Source organism: Lepisosteus oculatus, chromosome 9 (genome assembly GCF_040954835.1).
Source record: "Lepisosteus oculatus isolate fLepOcu1 chromosome 9, fLepOcu1.hap2, whole genome shotgun sequence".
NCBI classification, from domain to species: Eukaryota; Metazoa; Chordata; class Actinopteri; order Semionotiformes; family Lepisosteidae; genus Lepisosteus; species Lepisosteus oculatus.
Window position 1 is genome coordinate 28,284,639 of NC_090704.1, and position 19,660 is coordinate 28,304,298.

At 36.4% G+C, this 19,660-nt stretch overlaps 1 protein-coding gene across 11 annotated transcripts in view; it reads left to right on the forward strand.

Moving 5' to 3' along the window:
• Positions 1-19,660, forward strand: part of lrrc7 (leucine rich repeat containing 7) — a 299,324-nt gene that overhangs the window by 245,770 nt on the left and 33,894 nt on the right. For 7 of the 11 annotated variants that reach the window (XM_015356564.2, XM_069194325.1, XM_015356565.2 and 4 more), the window contains 9 exons: positions 2,093-2,222; positions 3,500-3,615; positions 6,908-6,977; positions 7,527-7,626; positions 8,240-8,364; positions 8,643-8,843; positions 10,760-10,882; positions 13,650-13,733; positions 17,445-17,556. In XM_015356564.2, the coding sequence (XP_015212050.1) occupies positions 2,093-2,222; positions 3,500-3,615; positions 6,908-6,977; positions 7,527-7,626; positions 8,240-8,364; positions 8,643-8,843; positions 10,760-10,882; positions 13,650-13,733; positions 17,445-17,556 (1,061 nt within the window). The remainder of the gene's footprint in view (positions 1-2,092; positions 2,223-3,499; positions 3,616-6,907; positions 6,978-7,526; positions 7,627-8,239; positions 8,365-8,642; positions 8,844-10,759; positions 10,883-13,649; positions 13,734-17,444; positions 17,557-19,660) is intronic. The other 4 variants (XM_015356561.2, XM_015356570.2, XM_015356572.2 and 1 more) reach the window with 3 other exon arrangements.

Genomic DNA, 19,660 nt, shown 5'->3' on the forward strand with positions numbered 1-19,660 from the left:
GTGCTTCAGGTGTTTGTATTTCATCTCACCATTACAATAATGTATTAAATGGGATATGTGAACATTTTTAAATTTAAAATTTTGTCAAATGTTTAAAATGATATTTTTATTCACTATTCACTTAAAATGAAATGTTGCCTCTATGTTGCGTCTGATTTTGTTTTATTCCTATAAATAACCATAGAATGAAATAATCCGCTAGTCAGTCATCCCCTTCTTCTTAATCTGTGAAAGTATTGATGTTTCTAATGCATACATGCCTATTTCATCAAATATTATGGCTTCCGTAAAAATTACAAATGTGAAGCTATTCAATGTGATGTGTGGTGAAATCTTACGGAATAATTCACATTTAAAGATAGGCATAGATGACATAAAAACATAGATTTCTTGTAATCTTTCACTAATACCAAATATACAGTACTCCAGTATTCCAGAGCTATCATTAATTGAAAAGAGTTTTAACTTCAGTTCTGTTCTCCCATTAAATGTGCTGTCCATTTGCCTTCAGAAAATTTAAACAAATTTTAATCAACAGCAAAAAGCTTTCCGAATCTTTAATTAGAACTATCCATATTTGCATGAAAATCACTTTCAGGTAATATTAAGTATTTTTTGGATGTACTTCAAGATGTAGACAATAATTAGACTATTATCCAATACCAATCAGCACCTTGTGGACATGAAAATAAGATTGTGCCACTGCTAAAGTTAATTCAGTCCAGTTTCTAGCAAAATCTAATTTGAACCAACAAAATGGAATGTTCAATTTAGCTTGCTACATCCAGGAAACATTTAATAAGGTGTTATCACACAGTACAATTCTAGCAAGATAATGTGAAAGAAGCATGTCTAATCATGTGCATCTTATCTGTAAATCAGTGATAAAGATTTTTATTCAGTACCATTTTCCTTTGTAGTGATCATATTGTTTTTGTATAGTGTAATGACTAAGCATCTCTGGGCAGTTACCGAACATAGCCCTTGTGGTAATATGTATATCACTTACAGAATTGTATATTCAGTACTAGGAATAATGTTTTTATCTGAGTTGGAAAAAAAACTGTTGGGTTTTTTTTAGTTCTCAAGCAATTTTTCCCAATCTTTTTCACAAGCGAAACACTTTTTTAACAATCCCATAGATATGCACAGTATAGTACAAATCAGGAGTTTGAAATATGGAAAAAATACCACACAGCAGTGACCCAAACCAGTGTCTTAATTGTGCAGAAGCCACACCCAAAAAAATGAAGCTACACTGTGGGTGTCTTCCCAAATATGTTGTGAGCACCTCAATTCTCTATTCTGTATAGCTTATTTTACTTCTCGATTATTATAGATTAAACTTGATTAATTCCTGTAAATTCTGAGCACCTTAATTAGCGTATTGCTAAAATGCCTCAAATGCAGTATACATGACACTTATTAAATCTTACATCCATTGTTCTACTTATTTCTGGCAAGGGTCGTGGGAACAAAGTGCTCAGGAAGCAGAAGTGAAAGACAACATCCTAGATGGAATACCAGTCCACTGCAAAGCACACACACATGCTTGTTAAGATGCTTATTAAAGTGTTCATTATGATCTTAAAGCTGGAAGGGACCTAGAGCACTCAGAAAAATGTCACACTACCATGGAGAGAACGTGTCAAATCCACACAATGTGCCTGAGTTTGAGATCAAACCCAGGCAGCAGTGTTATCTGCTATGCTACTATGCTGCCTGTTCTGAGATGTTTCTTTAGTGAAAGAAATGGTCAGACTGGTAGCATTAGAGTATATTTGCATTTTCGCCTGTGTATATATACAGTATATAAAAAACTGATACAGATATATTCCAGCTAATTATTATATTTTATTTTTGATGTTTGTAGATTTTTAGGGAATATTTTCCATGGAAAAAGGGTAAAGACCTGAAGGACACTTCTGAAGGATGTTTTATAATGAAAGTATTCCTGGTGCCTTGGAGTATGCACTGAAATTACACTCTCAGAGATCCACAAAATTATATTTCTTAGACCTGTAACCACTGCATCTCTAATTTCCTCTGGTAGCAAATGATCAGCAATGAATAAAATTATTTCCTTTTTCAGTTTATCGCTTTTAGAAGAGTTTGATTGCAGCTGTAATGAGCTTGAATCCCTTCCTCCGACAATTGGCTACCTGCATAATCTACGAACATTTACTGCTGATGAAAACTTCCTTACAGAGCTGCCTAGAGAGGTAAGAACTGTTAAACCAGCTTGGGCCACTCAACAAATGTTAATATCTGACAGATCCTCTGTCACTGTGATTAAGGATTTTAAAAAGCAGAGGAGTAGAAATTGTGAAGTTTTATGGAATCTCAATGTTCAGGTTGGAGGTGGGGTCTGTTGCACTGAGATTCATTCTGGTTTTTATTTATTTTTATAAGCAAGATGGGAACAAGCTGACATTATTTGGAAGATTAGTTTCTCTGCTGTAAATCTGTATCGCAGTTATTGGTAATCAGGGATCACAAGTCAGAAGAGGCTGCTTTTTGCTTAACTCTACATAAGCACTAATTGACAGTTCTGGATGCATGAGTACAGAGCTGTGTCATTATGCAAGTTACAAAGTTACAAGTAGAGGTAGAAAGAAGAAAAACATTTTGGCTGTGAAGGCAGATTTATGGTGTGTTATCTTTGAGCTTTTCGGTATGGAAATAACCGCTACAACAAGAGGGGCACAAGCTAGCACTTCATCATATTACCTTCCTATAGATGCTCATTCTATATCATAGTGTGTCTACAAAGCTGTGCAGGGAAACGACAATGGGTCCTGCAAGTTCTGTCGTTGACTATAATAATTACGTCTATCCTTAATTTTTGGTTAGTACAGAACTGTCTAAATATTTCAAAGCAAACCTAACTATCCAGTGATCCAAAATAGTAGAATGCATTATATCCACTGGAAAAAGACAAATCTTTTTGTCTCCTGCTTGTGGGTTGAAGCAAATTACCAATTCTGCTTGCTCCAGACTGCATTTTAAAGCTAGTACGTTGAAGCTGAAATTCTCTCTGAGGTTTATTCAAAGGATGTTTCAAGTTCCACATTTGCCAGTTCAGTTATGTGATCGCACTGTCCCTGGATGTGCATTTGAGCTAGAGATCCTTCTTAAAATGGGGCTATTTTTACATTTTAGATAGTTTTCCAGTTTTTCAATTCATGAGTGTTGTGTGATTCTATTCAATTTCTATTTATCTGTGTAGTGTAGTGCTTCATCACAAAAAGTCCTAAAATGCCTACTCTCTCTTGTAATCTCAAATCTTTCAATGGGGGTATACAGTAATTGCTTCCGTTGCTCATAACAAAGTGAAGGGAGAATTATTTGACCTAATTTGTGGTAGCGGCATCATCAGGAAATTCTCTCTATTCCAGGAGTTATATCAAACGTCCCATGACTGAAACACGTGAAAAGTACTAGCCTTGCTTCTTTCGATGGTTGTAATTTTTTTGCTTTCCATCTCTTATTGATCTAGATCGGAAGCTGTAAGAATGTCACTGTCATGTCTCTTCGCTCCAATAAACTTGAGTTCCTGCCTGAGGAGATTGGACAGATGACGAAACTGAGAGTTCTGAACCTGAGTGACAACAGGTATTCCCTGCAGGTTCACTGCATTCCTATTTCACTGCACAGTGGCTGACTGTATTGCAGTTTAATGAGCTGTCCATCTTTTTTTCAGTTACCGAATGTCACAGCTGTACTGTATTTTGGTTTTATTTTTTATGCAAAATGTAGATGTAGAAAACACCTATAGTGCTCAAGAGTTTAGGGTGTTGGAAGGTGTTTGTGAAAATATTCTAATCACTGATGTGGAACAGTGCAAAAATGTCACCAATTAAAGCACAGGCAGCTTTTACAGGAATAAGGAAATTACACTCGATTCTCTCCTTTCTTTTGAGCCCCACATGAAAGATATATTTTTTTTCCCTTACAAATATTGGCAACATTAGGCAATTTCTGTAAATGTCTGACTTTGTATTGCTGCTCCTGGAATGCTCTTGTTCTCTTCAAGAGACAAATTCTTTGACTCTCTTTAAATCCTAACTCAAAACACATCTCTTACCAGGGCCTATGTATGATTGCCCCACTTTATATCCTATATATTTTTGTTTATTTATTTCCTTAACTTTTTACTGTACTTTTTTATCACTATGGGGCACTCTTTACATAAAAGTTATTATTAGCTCCTTTTTTATTTTGCAGTTTTATGATTGCTGGTTGTATTCCTTTTTAGATCTCTATGCTAGTTTGGAATTGGCAATTAAAAGGGAACTTCTGTCACAAATTACTAGTTATTCAATCTTTGTAACAAAAATAAATATTTAACAAAATTCTTGAATTAACCACAAAATCATGACCTTTGTTAAAGTACTGTAAGCTTTGCACATTACTGTGCTTTCAAATGCATTCATCAATGCTGATTCTTTCTATACCAAAAAAAAGTAACATTGCAGTTCCCCTGTAACTGTTAATCAGTGTAGCATACTGCTACGATCTACATTAAGTAATGAGTTCCTTTGTCCCCATATGACATAGTGAATATAGTGTGCCCTAAAGTAGGGTTCAAATTGATTAAAGGAGCCCTGTGACTCTTAATGATGTCAAACTTGAAGATGACAGGTGTTCAGCAAGTCAAGGAGTTAAAACCATCCACTTCCAGTTCTACAGTTGTTATTTTTTGCTTGTTTGAAGCCTCCTGGCAACACCTAATGGCTCTAACCAGTTATATCTGGACTATAGAACTCAACCTGCACACCAAACAAGCAGCTTTACAGTTTAAACCACCTCCTACGGTGTTTACATTACCAGGTTCCACAACTGTTTAACACGACACTGGGACAAGACTGACTGTAGTTGTTTTTGCAGCAGTCCATCTTGTTTTGATGTGCTCCTCAAGTAATGCAACTGAAATGAATCTTTACTGGACCAGCGTTGAAAAGTGTTGAACTCAAGTTCAACACTTTTCACCACAAACCATAAGACAGCACTGTGTTTAGATTTCATGAAGTGCAAAGTTAAGCTTACATCTGTAAAGCAGAAAGTTGCAATTTCCTTTGCATTTTTGTTGTTCCTGTAGTAGCTGAGGATTGGAATTTGTGGCTTATATCTGAATACCTTCTCAAAGAATTCCTATGAGGCAGAGCTTTAACATGAGTGATGTGATCCTCCTGTTGAAAGTGCCTTATTGATTTCCTGTCCAAAATAATTAAGTGAAAGAGCCGGCACCTGTCTTCCTGGTCTTCCATCTGTTAAAAAGTAGTAAACTTATTTGTTGAGCGGCAGTTGAGTATAGTAAGGTACACAAGAAATATTAAAAATATGTAATTCTTAGAACAAAAGTAGTCTGTATGGATTGATATGGACTTTAGGCAGAGCTGTGCAGCGAATTAATTCTCAGAGTTAATTCAGTGTCAGTCAAAAATTATTCTCCATGAGTAATGTAGAGCTGGAACTACAGGACGGAGAGCACTGTATCAGCCCGAATGCCCTCCATTTGTCACATTTGAGTGTGTGTGTCATGTCTGGATGCCACTATCCAAGGGGTTCTCTTCTCATGGTTCAGGTTATACACATATTCAATTGCTCCGTTGTACACAGGTTTAGCCAAGATAAGTTTTTTGAACAGGCCAACATAATGAATAAGCACACTATATGTGTATGTATAGAATGCATATATTAATTTTCAAAAGACCTATATGTTGATTAAAGAAGGTAAAAAAAGTGTTGAAACTGGAAATGTGTAATTTTGTCAAGACAACAGATACGAATTAAGGCAGCATACCCTCTGATTCCTTGTCACTGATTATATGTTACAGAGTAGAAAAACCTTATCAAGTGGAGGCAATAATTAAAGGCTTCAACATCAGAGAAATAATCTGTGCTAGCACATGGATTGAAATGGATGTACAGGCTTAATACACTTCTCTTTCCTCTCTCCCTTTTCTGCAGTCTGAATATTATAGTATGTGTACAGTACATATTTATTGTATAATGTATGTATATTCACCATATTTATGTATCTCACATGTTTACAGTATTAAAGCATTCCTGCAGGTCTGTGCAGGACCCTTCCAAGCACAGAGTTAATTAAACAGCACTTTTAAAGGATGATCTGATGTTCTGTCAGTGATTAACAAAAGAGAAAGTAATTAAACTCTAGTGCCCCTTAACAGCAACCATTATCCAGCTTCCAGTCAGACTCAAACGCATAAGGAAATGTGCCCTGACATGGATGGAGTCCTTAGGTCATCAATTCAGATACCTTCATGCTCTTCATGAATAATAATAATGCAATTTGTTACTATTAATACTATTTGTGTTGTTTTTTTCCTGACATGTTTTCAAAATGACTATGCTATTTAAATTGTATGTCAAATAAAGTATATAACTTAAATAAAGTATCAAATCCAGTCTTTTCACTTAAAGATTCTTCAGTAACCGCTGGCTTTGGGTACTATTGGAACACAGTTTGCTTTAAACACAATTCCATCAAAACTGATGACACTGCTGGATTCAAATTCATGTCAGTGAAAGTGAAGAGGAGTTTAAAGCTACTTCCAGGAGCTTTTATTGCTTAAACAGTCACTTAGACTAAGAGAGTAAAGGTGGTTATGAGAACAGCAGGGTACTAGGACAGAATGAGATGCTCCTTTACAGCTTCGTTGATAGAAGCCCTCCTGCAGTAAATCAAAGTGGAATGTCATTGGAAGAAATAATACCCTCAAAGTCTCCATCCCCAGAGATTGAATAGGAAGTATGCTTTAGGATTTGTCACAAAAGTATTTCCTTGGAATCAATGAATTCAGAAAATCACCTCTAGGAAAGGTGGGAGTCTCTATTTTGTACTGAATTGCTGTTGATTTTTCTTTTTGGTTTTAAACAGGTTAAAGAATTTGCCTTTCACTTTTACAAAACTAAAGGACCTTGCTGCACTCTGGCTATCAGACAATCAGGTAAAGTTGCTGCTTTTGTGTGCTGTTTCAAGGCAAAGGAATTAATAAACCTGTTTTGGTTGTTCAAGGCTGACTTGTTTGTGGGTGTTCACCACCATTATTTTTCCACATGATCTTGTCCAAAGCAGCTTTATTACTGTGGTTCCAAATAGCTGTTTCTGTTTTCACCGACAAATTACAGATTAATGTAACAGAGCTTGGTTGAAGAACCTAGGTTAAGTGTCTTACTCTTACAACATTCTTAACCCCTAGCATGAAGCTCAGTACTCTCGCATCTGGAGTCCTTACTGCTCTGCACTATTACTGTACACCTTTGCATGGTGTATGATTAATTTTGAGAAGGGCATGTTAAACTGTTCCAGACTGTATTTGCATTGTGATGCCATTGTATTGTCATAAACACCCCAATGTAGTCATCTCAGGACAAACTACTTATCTTAATTGTCAAATTAATCTCCCTCTGCCTAAGAGTGTGCATCGCCAAGACCCTTTCTGGAATTGGTACCTGTAGGTACTAACCTGTGTGATGTTCTCACTGTGTTTTTGCAGTCTAAGGCCCTAATCCCTCTTCAGACAGAGGCCCACCCAGAGACGAAACAGAGGGTGCTGACGAACTACATGTTTCCTCAGCAGCCACGGCATGATGAAGGTTGGTTTCAGATGAGCCTCTACTGAAGGAACAGGTTACTAAAGGAAATTTCCATTTACTGTACATGGGTGTAGCTGAAGGTCAGGGCTCTAAATGTACAGTATGCTACGTAAGCAAACTTTTTAAAAAAACTGCCGATAGCAAATAATGCTGATTTTTGACACTAAACATGTCTTTTTAGTACTGCCAACATTTTCCAATTTGGAAGTGACTTATTGGAGCATAAAGCAATAATGTAAGGAAATTAAGAGTGGCTTTGTTTAACAATGCTGTTAATTGTCCACACATCTTTTGTTTCTGTTTCTGTTCAAGTCTTTTGTGGATCTGTTTCTGTCAGTCCAAAATATCAAAAGATATTGTGTAAAAAATAACAAAGAAAATAAGGATTATCTTACATCGCATTATGCATGGTTCTTGAATCTACAATGTGTACCTACTGTAAACCAGGAAAGGGAAGACTCCAAACACTGAAACAGTGGCTTTCAGCTCCTAGGTAAGACTTCAGTGAGCTTGGCTGTGTGCCATTGGGTACCTGCAATGAAACACATTGCCATGTCAGGGGTCAGCTTGGCGTGCAAGTAACTGGTTTATTTTTCTGTTCTGTCTTTCCCAGATTACCAGTCAGACAGTGATAGTTTCAACCCTACATTGTGGGAGGAGCAGAGACAGCAGCGCATGACCGTGGCCTTTGAGTTCGAAGACAAGAAGGAGGAGGAGGACAACTCTGGGAAAGTGAAGGTTTCTGCTCTTGCTTTTTTTGCCTATGTGTTCAGGGTTTTCATCTTCATTCGATGGAGGAGCCACTTGTGAAATCTGTTTTGTCCTAGTTAAATGTGAACATTTAACTAGGGTAACAGAAAAAGTTAAATGGGAACATTTAACTAAGGGACAAGAACATTTAAGACAAGGGACATTTAACTGCACTTAAAGTTAAAGGAGAGCCAAAAAATGAACAGCACAGATGAAGCAGAAAGTGTATCTGTGGAATTAAACCAGGTCTTTTCACTCACTGCTAGGTTGAAATCAATCTGAAACGGTATCCCACCCCCTATCCAGAAGACCTGAAGAACATGGTGAAGTCTGTTCAGAACCTGGTAGGCAAGACCACTCATGCTCTGAGCACGGAGAAGTGCACATCTGGGACCAACATGGATCACCATGGCAAGGACAAGTATGAGCCCAAGTGGCCCATCACAACAAAGGAGGTAACAGTCGAGGTAACCGTGGAGGAAAAAAGGCCTGTGATTTCACACCTTAAAATCTCCTTGTTCCAGCTTAGAGTATAAATCTACTGAGAACGTGCCCCAATAGAAAATCAATTATATAGAATTTCTATTTATTTAATTGTGTACATTAATAAATAAAGGACTGAGTAGGGCAGAATAGCGATGCAGTGGTTAGCATTGCTGCCTTGCAGCACTGGGGCCCTGTGGATCCCTCGAGTCCCACCTGCATGGAATTTGTAAGTTCACCTTGTGTCTGGGTTTTTACTGGTGTTTCCCAAAGACACGCTGGTAGGTAAATTAGCTTCTGGGAAAATTGGCCCTAGTGTGAGTGTTTGTTTGTCTGTATCTGTGTGTGCCCTGTGATGGACTGGAGTCCCTACTAGGGTAAATGCTGCCTTGAAAACATTACTTGCCAGAACAGACTCCAGCTCCACCGTGACCCTACATTGGATAAAATAGTTAGAATATGGATGGATTTAATCTAAAAATGTTTCGAACAGACGTTTTCATTTGGAAATTATACATTTTCAAGTTATTTTATTCCAAATAAAAATGAAAATACATGTATGAATGAAACATTTTGTGTAATTGCTGATTAATAAATCTTGCTATAGAAATTGTAGGCGCTGCCTTATATTATTGCTATTACAATAGCATTATAGCATCTGTTACACTTAGTGGTATTTACTGAAAGAAAAATCGCTTTTGAGCAATGTTAACACAGGCAATACTGAAAGTTCTTCTTTACTGCTGTTAGACAGTATTACCAACAAGAAGTCAGTGGTTAAAAGACCTGATTTTAGGTTCTTATAGGTTGTAGAAGGATCTAAATTTGCTGGCAGTTACATGACTTTAAAATAAAACCTAATTCCCCCTCTTAATGCTTTCTTTTTCATAAAATCTTTAGATTGAAATTGTAATGTCAGCAACAATTGTTTTAGCACATCTGACCCAGCATATACAGTAGATTCTTCAGGTCCTCATAATGATTTAGTCTTTAACTGCTAATATCTTTAAATTCTTAGGCACTCAGACACATTTTAAAGGCTAAAGAAAATGATGGATGAGTTTGTAGTGCAAATAATACATAATTATTTAGGTGTAGCTTGGTAGGTTTAACTTAGTAAAGAGCATTGTTTCTGATAGTGGATCCAGAATTATTTTTTAAATAGCATGTTAGAATTTCAGATTGGTGATTGTCTGGATTAAAGTTAGAAAAGCTTTCTGGACTTATTTAAAAAATGGATCTGTTTGGTGAGTTTTTTGTAGGCTTCATTCTTCTTTACTTTTGATGCAACAAAGGAAGTATTTGACTAATTTTTGGGACGAACAACCATAAAGCTGCTTTTTTTCTGAGCAGGATGAAATTTGCCAGCCAAGAGGTCCTGCTCCACTCCTTAGATTATACAGATGACTTGTAGGACTATTAAAAGCTTTAGAATACCAAAATCTGATTGTTGAGTGTGCAATAAACTAGTGTTGTTATGATGATTTTTTTAACCATCTGTATCACTGATATATTATTTTTCTCCTGAATGTGAGAAAATTGTAATATGTTATACAAAAACTGTTTCTTTATATACTCCATTTACAAGGTACAGATATGTAAATGAAAAAAGCCTTAAAAAAATTGAAAAACCCTTCACATTCAAACAAAGCTATTAGTGCTAAATGAGGAACTTTCAAGTTATTTCCCAGTAAACAATGTTGATAAATATTAAGAGCCTCTCTTTTCTCAGTGCTCAGTAAATGAGGGAGTTGTGGCGGTCTTCTGCCTCCCTGGTACCTGAAAGTGATTGAACTGCTATCACAAGTCACACTCTTATAGAATGTGTGATGTCTAAGCAAAAAGACTTCTGTTGTTCATGACCCAAGGTTATAGGAAATGACTACGTGTTTAATGCCAGGTCACAGAGAGGGAGGCCAAAGACTTCCAGAAGACACAAATGGCAGAGCAGAGCACCATCCACAACTCAGCCATGGAAATCACAAAACGCAAGGAGAAAGAGGAGCTGACGGAGAGTTCTGAGGTAAGGTCGGAATTATATTGTCTCTCCATTCCAAAGTCAACCCCTTTCTTCAATTTCTTCAGAAATGCTGTGCCATTACAAAATACGTTTTCTGTTAAAAAGTATGGGTGTTTGAGAAAGGCATAAATAAACATCATGAGACAGACAGTATACTGTAGTACAAAATGATCTACAGAATAAGGTTTTTGTACTACAAAATATAAACAAGCTTTAGCAGACATTTCCATCTCTTGTCTAAAAATGAATTTAAGATCCCCTGTTTATACAATACCACACCATCAACACACCAGGCCTACAGATTTACAGGGAGTACAGGATCAAGCTTTACATTTGTAATGTAATGATTTTTGATGATCTTTTCAAAGATCATGAAGACAGTATTGTTCTTAAAACTTTCAGACCTGAAATACTGAAAAAAGGAATCTGTGTATCGGTTGTGTTTTCTTTATAAATTGTTACAATTTATGCAGACACTTAGAAAAAAAATGATTTCAGATACAGTACTTCAGGTTTGAAGTACAAAGAGAAGTGTTTGAAATGTTTGTGCTGTGTTTTCTTGATTAGTAGGATTGTTATTCTATGTGGTTTTCAAGGTATTGAAAGTAGTTTTTTTTTACTGTAGCTCTTCAGGGTTTGTTGTGTAAGGAATTCTTGTAATGTGAAACCTTGTGACTGACAAATGTGCAACAGTGAAATGGACTTAAACTTGTAAAAAGAACAAGAAATCCAGAGAGGCAATATAATAAAAATGATTGTAATTTCCCTTTCAGGTTTTTTAATTAAATTGTGTCACAGAGCTTCTTACTAAATAATGTACTGTAGGGCGGTTTTAGACAAGGTTACATCACATAACCCGGAATGTTGAAGATGGCTCATTTGAACCTAAAGATGAAATTACCATTGGAAGTATGGATGTTATTGTTTATCATTTCACCACTTTCCCTTGTGCTAAAATTAAATGTCTTCTTATGATTATTAATGCATAAGGGCTTAAATGCTGCCATTTTAATCTTGGACATGCCAGGATCCATTGATTTTTTTTATGGGTTGTGCTAAAGAATTGCCATTTGTTTTATCCGAGTGAAATACATGTGCTAAATCTGTGCTAAGTTCTGTAACAAATGCTTTAATTTTTTCTTTGCAATTCTTGGAAAGTGTTTCTCACTACTTGTGACTTTGTAAGCTCTGTTGTTTAAATATATCCTCTCCTTTTGAAACAATGTTAATGGAGTTCCAGAGAGCATTACTGAAGTTAGACTTTATTATAATATTGTTGCGATGCAGTAATTGTGACACAATGCTCTTGTGCTAAACTAGCTAACATCAAAACTGTAAAGCAGATAAACTAGGACTGCTGACAAACCAAAACACTTTCTTGTGTTTATGTCATCTCAAGCAGTCACTACTGTAAGCCCATTTTTTATTTTTTTTTATTTTGCTCCATAACTGAATGTAAACAGAGATCACAAACATTACATTGCATTAGTCCATAGCTGATATTTTCTTATGTCTTAGGACCAGGCACTATAAAAATGATTGCATATGAAGACATACTGTATACAGACAGCATTGTGCTGGATTATCAAGGTTTCTGGGGGTCTATCAAGGTGCCCTGTTACCATGGGAATCCTTCAACTGAAGACCAGTGCTGTTCTGTCTGCCCGCCCACACACAATGCTCTGTGTTTTAAAACAACATTGTGCACCAGGGTTACTTCTCAGCAATACTCCCCTGCGATGCATTATTATCTGCAGAGTCACTGGCAAATCCAGAATAAAGCTATATACAGTACATTGCATTTTAGAATGATATACTTAGCTGATATGTGCAATATACTGTATATCATACCTTGTTTAGTTACCTCTGGAGCATGGAGGAATATACTGTGTACCATGAAAGTGTTTAGCAGATAGTAAGCAGAATGCAGATGAACCTAGAAACACTAAATCATTGGGCAGGCCCTGTCTTATTATTATGAGATATGACAAGACACAGGGGTTAGAAGAAGGTACACTAATGTTTCAGTACCAGACTCAGAGCTTCAATAAGCTTTTTTCCTCATAAGAAAACAACACCATTAAGTATGAAAAGTGTTGTAAATCCAAAGCCTTTCTCTCAATGTTATTTTTAATAGTCAAAAGCAATTTTGTGTTTTTTAAAAAGGTTTTCACATTGTTTTGCCTTTTCTAAAGACCTGCACTGCAAGTAATTGTTTTGTGGATATGGTTCTAGGTGTTTTAGTACATTATACAGACTATAACATATTATCCAAAAGCATTAAAGAAATACTGTATCTACTGCCAGTAATTACCCAAATAAGGATGTGTATATCGCATTGTGTATTTCTTGTATACCGGTTTGAGTAAAAGTATAAAAGTGTGTTTTAAGAATCTGGTGTTTGCTTCAACTAACCAGGTGGTCTCCTTCTCCGTAGCAATGCTATATACCAGCTGATCAACTTAGAAGCACCTTATTTTCTTATTTACTTTGGTTCTCTTAATGAAAAATGACATGTGTGCAGTTCTTTTCTGCTCCTGGGAATTGAGAGCTTTCGCTTTGCATACCAAGCTTTCGCTCCAGAGTCTAAATGCCATCGCTATCCTCTGATCATAGCTGGGCTCACGTCATTCTGCTTTCACACACACAGCCACGTGGACGAGTTGATCAGAGGGACCTGGGGCGTCATGATCATGCTTATGAATGTCATGCATTTCCTTTTCTAAACCATGAAAATCCTTTCCATTGTTTGTTTGTTTTTTTTGCATAGATTTCTTTACATCGCGTCGTCCCCAAGCTGCAACAGCCAGAGAATACGGCCCTGTCCCTTACAGCTTCCTGTTTCTGCCTCATAGTAAGTCACAGTGAGAACAGACCTCCCCTCGTTGCTTGGTTCCCCTTGAGCACTGTCCTTCTGTCAACATTTCCTGAGCCACAAGAGACCTTTCAGCACAAGAAATTAGAGCAGTGTTCCCACGAACCTTGTTCAATTGCACTTCTTTGTGAAATAGAATTAGAAAATTAAGGGTGGTAGCTGCTTTTTCTTTAGCAATGAAAACCAAATGCAGTATACTACAGAAGAAAGTCTTCCAAATAACAAAGTGGTTGTCCTATTTTTTTTCTCCTGTTAATACCTCTTGACATGGGGTCTGTAAGATGGAGCCCAACACAGACTAACATTTTGGTTCTCAACAGGCTTACTTTGGTTCCAGGTACAGTATGCACATCTTGAACCGCTGCAAAGAAAAAAAAATAGAAAAGGACCAAAATAAAAAACCCAGTCGTCACAAAACAGATTTGAATTATTTCCTAAATTCTTTATACACACAAGGGATATTAATTTGTTTGCACTGGTGCCACTGTGCTGTGGGAATATATTTATTTTAATTTCAATTAAACCCCAGTGTGCTGGGGTGAAAGTTTGTCTAGGTTTTCTATCCATATGGGATATTACCAACTTTTCATTTTGAATTTGTTTTCTATTTATCCAGATTTGTTTCTACTTGAATGGTGCTTTTTTAAGTACTCCTACCTTTTTTACTTCCTTCATTGGCAGAAAGAATAGTCATACCAGACCCTAGACCCCCAAACACAGCTTTGCAGCTACAGTATGTGTAGCAGGACAAATAGTATGCTGCATGGCATTTTCACTGCTCCGTGTTTCACAGTTTTGTCAGGTTTCCTTTCTTACCTGTTTATTGTTAGGGCTTGAAATATTGATTTACTTGGTGTCACATAAATAAGGTAAGCTGTTATAAACACAGTTTAAGAAATCAGAGCCTTCCAGGACCTGGAAAGCAGACATAGCTGAACAGCAGATGCTTATTCTTGGTTGCCCACACCTCAAGCAGCTGGCTCTCTTTTTCTGTCTAGGTGCTGTACATCAAGCTGCAGATTTTTTATGGTAGAGGTGGGAACAAGGGGTGGGTTCTCTCAAATGTTGTATATGAAACTGGGCCATTATAAAGAATAATACAATGGCTGTTATATTCTCTGCATCATCCTGAGGCAGCTAATGAGCATTGGGTGACACTGAAATGCCAGCAAACAAAGGCCTAAACACATTTGTGATGTCACAGCAGAAAACATGGCCATAAAATCAGTAAATAACTGAAACTGATTTTATATGAAGTATACTGTCTACATGTTTTTCTGAGAACCATCTCAGTTAAATGTTGCTTGGTTTTATTGGTCATGATCAATCACATTAAACAGAACCTTGCGTTTTCCACTATCATCCATCAAAGTGGGCTCTAGTCCTGTTCCTTCTCAGGGCTCAAATCCAGGTTTAATGTATTTGCCTTAAACTACATTTTCTGCCATGTTTGTGTTGAAATCTAAATTTCTGTCACAGATCTGTAATGAATCCTAAAAATTGAGTTGAAGTGCTGTATGCTTGTTTTCTAATATTCAGTGAAAAAGGGTGTGCACTACCCTCACATTCCTCAGTTCCGCCTGACAACAGTGCAGTGCTCATGGTTGATAAGCCAAGGATGTAGGCTGAATATGTTATCAGATGGTGATGTCCTCTTGTTGAGGGTTTATGTAAGACAACAACTTTTTTTTTCTTTCTGTTGAAACAGTACACAGTAAGTATCTCTGTTTCGTAGGGAAGAGAAAAAAGATATTACCATGTCAGCACTGTGTTCACTCTCACCCATGTACTGTATTTTTGAGGCTACATGAAAAGGACCTTTTGGGAAATCACTGACTGCTGAATTTCTTCATTCTAATCATTAACCTGTCAGAAAGAGTATTTTCTCATGCCTGTGCCGCTTTTCCTTCAAGCAAGCCACTAGGTTTTATTTACTTGCCTCATTCTCTAGCATTAGAACGAATTTCAAGAATTACTAATTTTCCAAGGTAAAGCATTATATCTTCTATAGTCTTACAAACTGATTATCCTAACTTATTGGGCTGAAGAGTTCTTAAATACTTTTAGACCTTCATTTTATGTAGACGTTCCTTCAACACAGACTTAATGCTCAGACTGCTGTAGCTTAGTGCTGGCTAGGTTGATGAATAACAATTCAAAGAGATATCTATACATTCCTAATATAGACAGCCTTTTGCAGTAATTCATTACTAATCTTAAAGAAAATTAATGATTTTAGTATATAACTGATATTTTAAGATACTGTATTTTATAGAAACCTTTTCATACTGTAAAATGGTTTATAATGAGAGGCATTTGTGTATTTGGTGGATTTTGCCTCTCAGTCAATGTGCATAGTGTAATATTTTCCACAAAGTGACCTACTGTAGCTGTGCAAAATATCATTGTAACATATACAGTATGAACACTTTTTGAGCAATGTAGCTTTTTTGGACAAGTCTTATAATACTCAATTTCATTTTTCAAGGACTTTACCCTCTGATTTTAATATCTAATAAATTTAGTTTGAATAAAAGAATAGTACATGAATATTAGCTTCTTTTAAGCATTCTATTTTAATCAGGTCCTTGATTATTGTATTTCTTTGTTTCTCAGTTGCCCTATAAAATCAGTAGATCAGTACGATTATATAGGCTTGCATCCTCAAAATAGCTTCTGTGCGTCAACATAGAATTGTTTGTTAATATGCTATGTGATGTGTATGAATTCTCATTCATTCAAAGTCATAGTGCTGGACTCTTGGAAATCCAAAGTATTACAGAGAGTTTAATTAAAGTTCCATCCTGCAAGTCATTGTAATTCTTAATATTGGCTTTGGGGTTTTACACTTTTATGGTATTATAGTGTGTGATCAGAGCATTGAAAAATTAAGAATTGTATAATGAAATAATGAGAATGTGTCAGTACCTTGGTAATTAACTAAAACTAATGAGATGTGCATAACAAGAGTGAAAATAGATTTAAATTGTGCTGAGAGTTTCAAATGGTAACAGAAATACATGAAAGTGGTGAAGAGAGTATTAGGTATATACAGGTATTAGATTCCATTTTTTTTTACTGCTGCAAACAAAATAAAAGTTTATGAAAATTGTGAGGCCCCTGTTTTGTCCTCCTCAAAATTGGAATCTACAGATCCCAAAACTGAATATTACTGTAGTATTCACAAAACGGAATATACTTGTGGGTACATGTGCTGCATAAAAATGGCTTCATCTACATTTGTAAAAAAATGAAAGACTAAATTGAATCAAATCCCCAAATCAAAATCTTTTACAACTCTGAGTGGGAATGATGTTGCAGTTGTTTCATCTTTGTGGAAATTACTCAAAATCAGGGCAATATAAAATAACCTGAAATGTAATATGTTGATGGATTAAGCACATATGGAAGAATGAATATTTTTGCAGAATGTTCTTTCTAGATAAAGAGAAAATACAACACCTGTAAATTATAACAATATCTATCCTTTTTCAAAAGACAGTTGAGTTGAAAATGTATTTTGTAATCAAATAAGTCATTGATTAAGCCAAAAAAATTGTAGAATGGAAATGCTCACGTGGTGTTTTTTAAGAGAACTCTTCTTTTGAGTTTATTGAAAGGTTTGTCTCCTGCATTCTTTCTGTGTGAAAACTGCTCAGATAAAAAAAAAAACTAATTTATTTATTTCAGGATTCCTTAGGAGGTTCCCCAAATGACATACGGATTTCTGACATGCGCCCCACTTTGGTGGAGCCTGCATTGTACAAGCCAAAAGTTGTACTGATCGGGAAAGACAAGAAAGGTAGGCAAAAAACTTCCAACTTTGCAGTGAACTACAGTAGGTAACTATTGTAAGTAGACAATTTACTCATTCTCTTCTATATAAACATGATGTCCGAATAGGGATTATGTTTTTCAGGTTGGTATTGTTATTTCTGAAAGCTGTAAGAGGGATATTTATCTTCTGGTAATTAAAAAAAACACATCTGCAATCATCAAACATTTGCGATCTTGCATATAGATATTAATCCTAGCTACTGTATATTGAAAAAATAATTATGCATGGGTTACTTTCAATTTAGAGGCATGTGGAAAAATCCATCCTCAACTCAAGGATTATGGAGTCCCATGGTGACTTTAAAAAGAAGTGCATTTAGGAGACCTGATATCCAGTTTTTATATTGAAATGATTGAGTATGACTGTTTTGTTCCTTTGTATTTTTTTATGTGCCAAAATAAGAAATATAAGAATTAAAAAGACATTTGATATTACTTGAACAGTATAAGCAGTTTATATAAACTATATATTAGATACTATTACTTGTCCGGGTCCCCAGATTATTTAATACAATTCCATTGGTTTTTAAACTTTTCAAAACCAATCTGTTTAGAAAAGAAAGCGTTCTCAATGAAAGAAACACATCAAGTGAACACATCACCTCAGCTCAATCCACAAACGTCTACATGGGCTCAAGCCATAGGAGTCCACAGCATAACGGTGATATTCCTATCTCACACAAAAACTGTTGTTGCTCTGCTATAATGTTGTCTTATAAGCATGAGCCCTCAGGAAGGGCAGTAACTAAAATCGCAGGCCATGATCAATGTAACACTATATAGTCCATTTCTATCTATCACTGTAAGTGGACATATGTTGTAACTAGACACTCCTGCCCAAACCATCACCTTCTGACCTCCTAAGTCATCACTTATAGTCTCCCAGACTATCATTGACAAACCGTGTTTAGCTGTAAATTCTTATGAACACTCTAATCAGTGGGCACTGCTCTGAATTAATCCAGCCTCCAACATACCAATAGCACAAGGCAGTTGTTATGTTCATAAGCAGGGTAGATTCGTTCTTTTCTTAAGTTTTTGTTCTTGATTTTCATTTCGATATTAAGGTGATTTAGTGCTTATGTAATAGTCAAAGTTCCATAAGTGTATCACAGTCAATCATAAATTACCAATAAATAAAAATATGCCAAATGTTAACATACTTACTATTACCTAAACACCCTAATTATGATCTTGGGATCCATAGGGGTCTTAAAATTTAAAACAAAAGTGATGTTTAACAAGTTAGTTTTCTCAAGAAATACCAAATAAAGACCTGTATGCTAGAAGAAAAAATGCATCCTCACACACACTTTTATTTTATTTACTTTTCTTCATTTCGTACCGGGATCATTTTTAAAACTTACAGAAAACATACATAATGGATTCAGAAAGAACTGAAGTACAAACGCATATCTCAATAATAATAATAATAATAATTGCTTACACTTATATAGCGCTTTTCTGGACACTCCACTCGAAGCGCTTTACAGGTAATGAGGACTCCCCTCCACCACCACCAATGTGCAGCATCCACCTGGATGATGTGACGGCAGCCATAGTGCGCCAGAACGCTCACCACACATCAGCTATCAGTGGGGAGGAGAGCAGAGTAATGAAGCCAATTCATAGATGGGGATTATTAGGAGGCCATGCTTGGTAAGGGCCAATTGGAAATTTGGCCAGGACACCGGGGTTACACCCCTACTCTTTTCGAGAAGCGCCCTGGGTTTTTTAATGACCACAGAGAGTCAGGAATTCTGTTTTACGTCTCATCCGAAGGATGATGCCTGTTTACAGTATAGTGTCCCCATCACTATACTGGGGAATTAGGACCCACATGGACTGCAGGGTGAGCACCCCCTGCTGGCCCCACTTACACCTCTTCCAGCAGCAACCTTAGGTTTTCCCAGGAGGTCTCCCATCCAGGTACGGACCAGGCTCACACCTGCTTAGCTTCAGTGGGTTGCCAGTTGTGGGTTGTAGGGTGATATGGCTGCTGGATTAAGGAGAGGATAACACATTGGGGTTTATTTTACTAACAATTACTATTCTTTCTCTTTCCTATG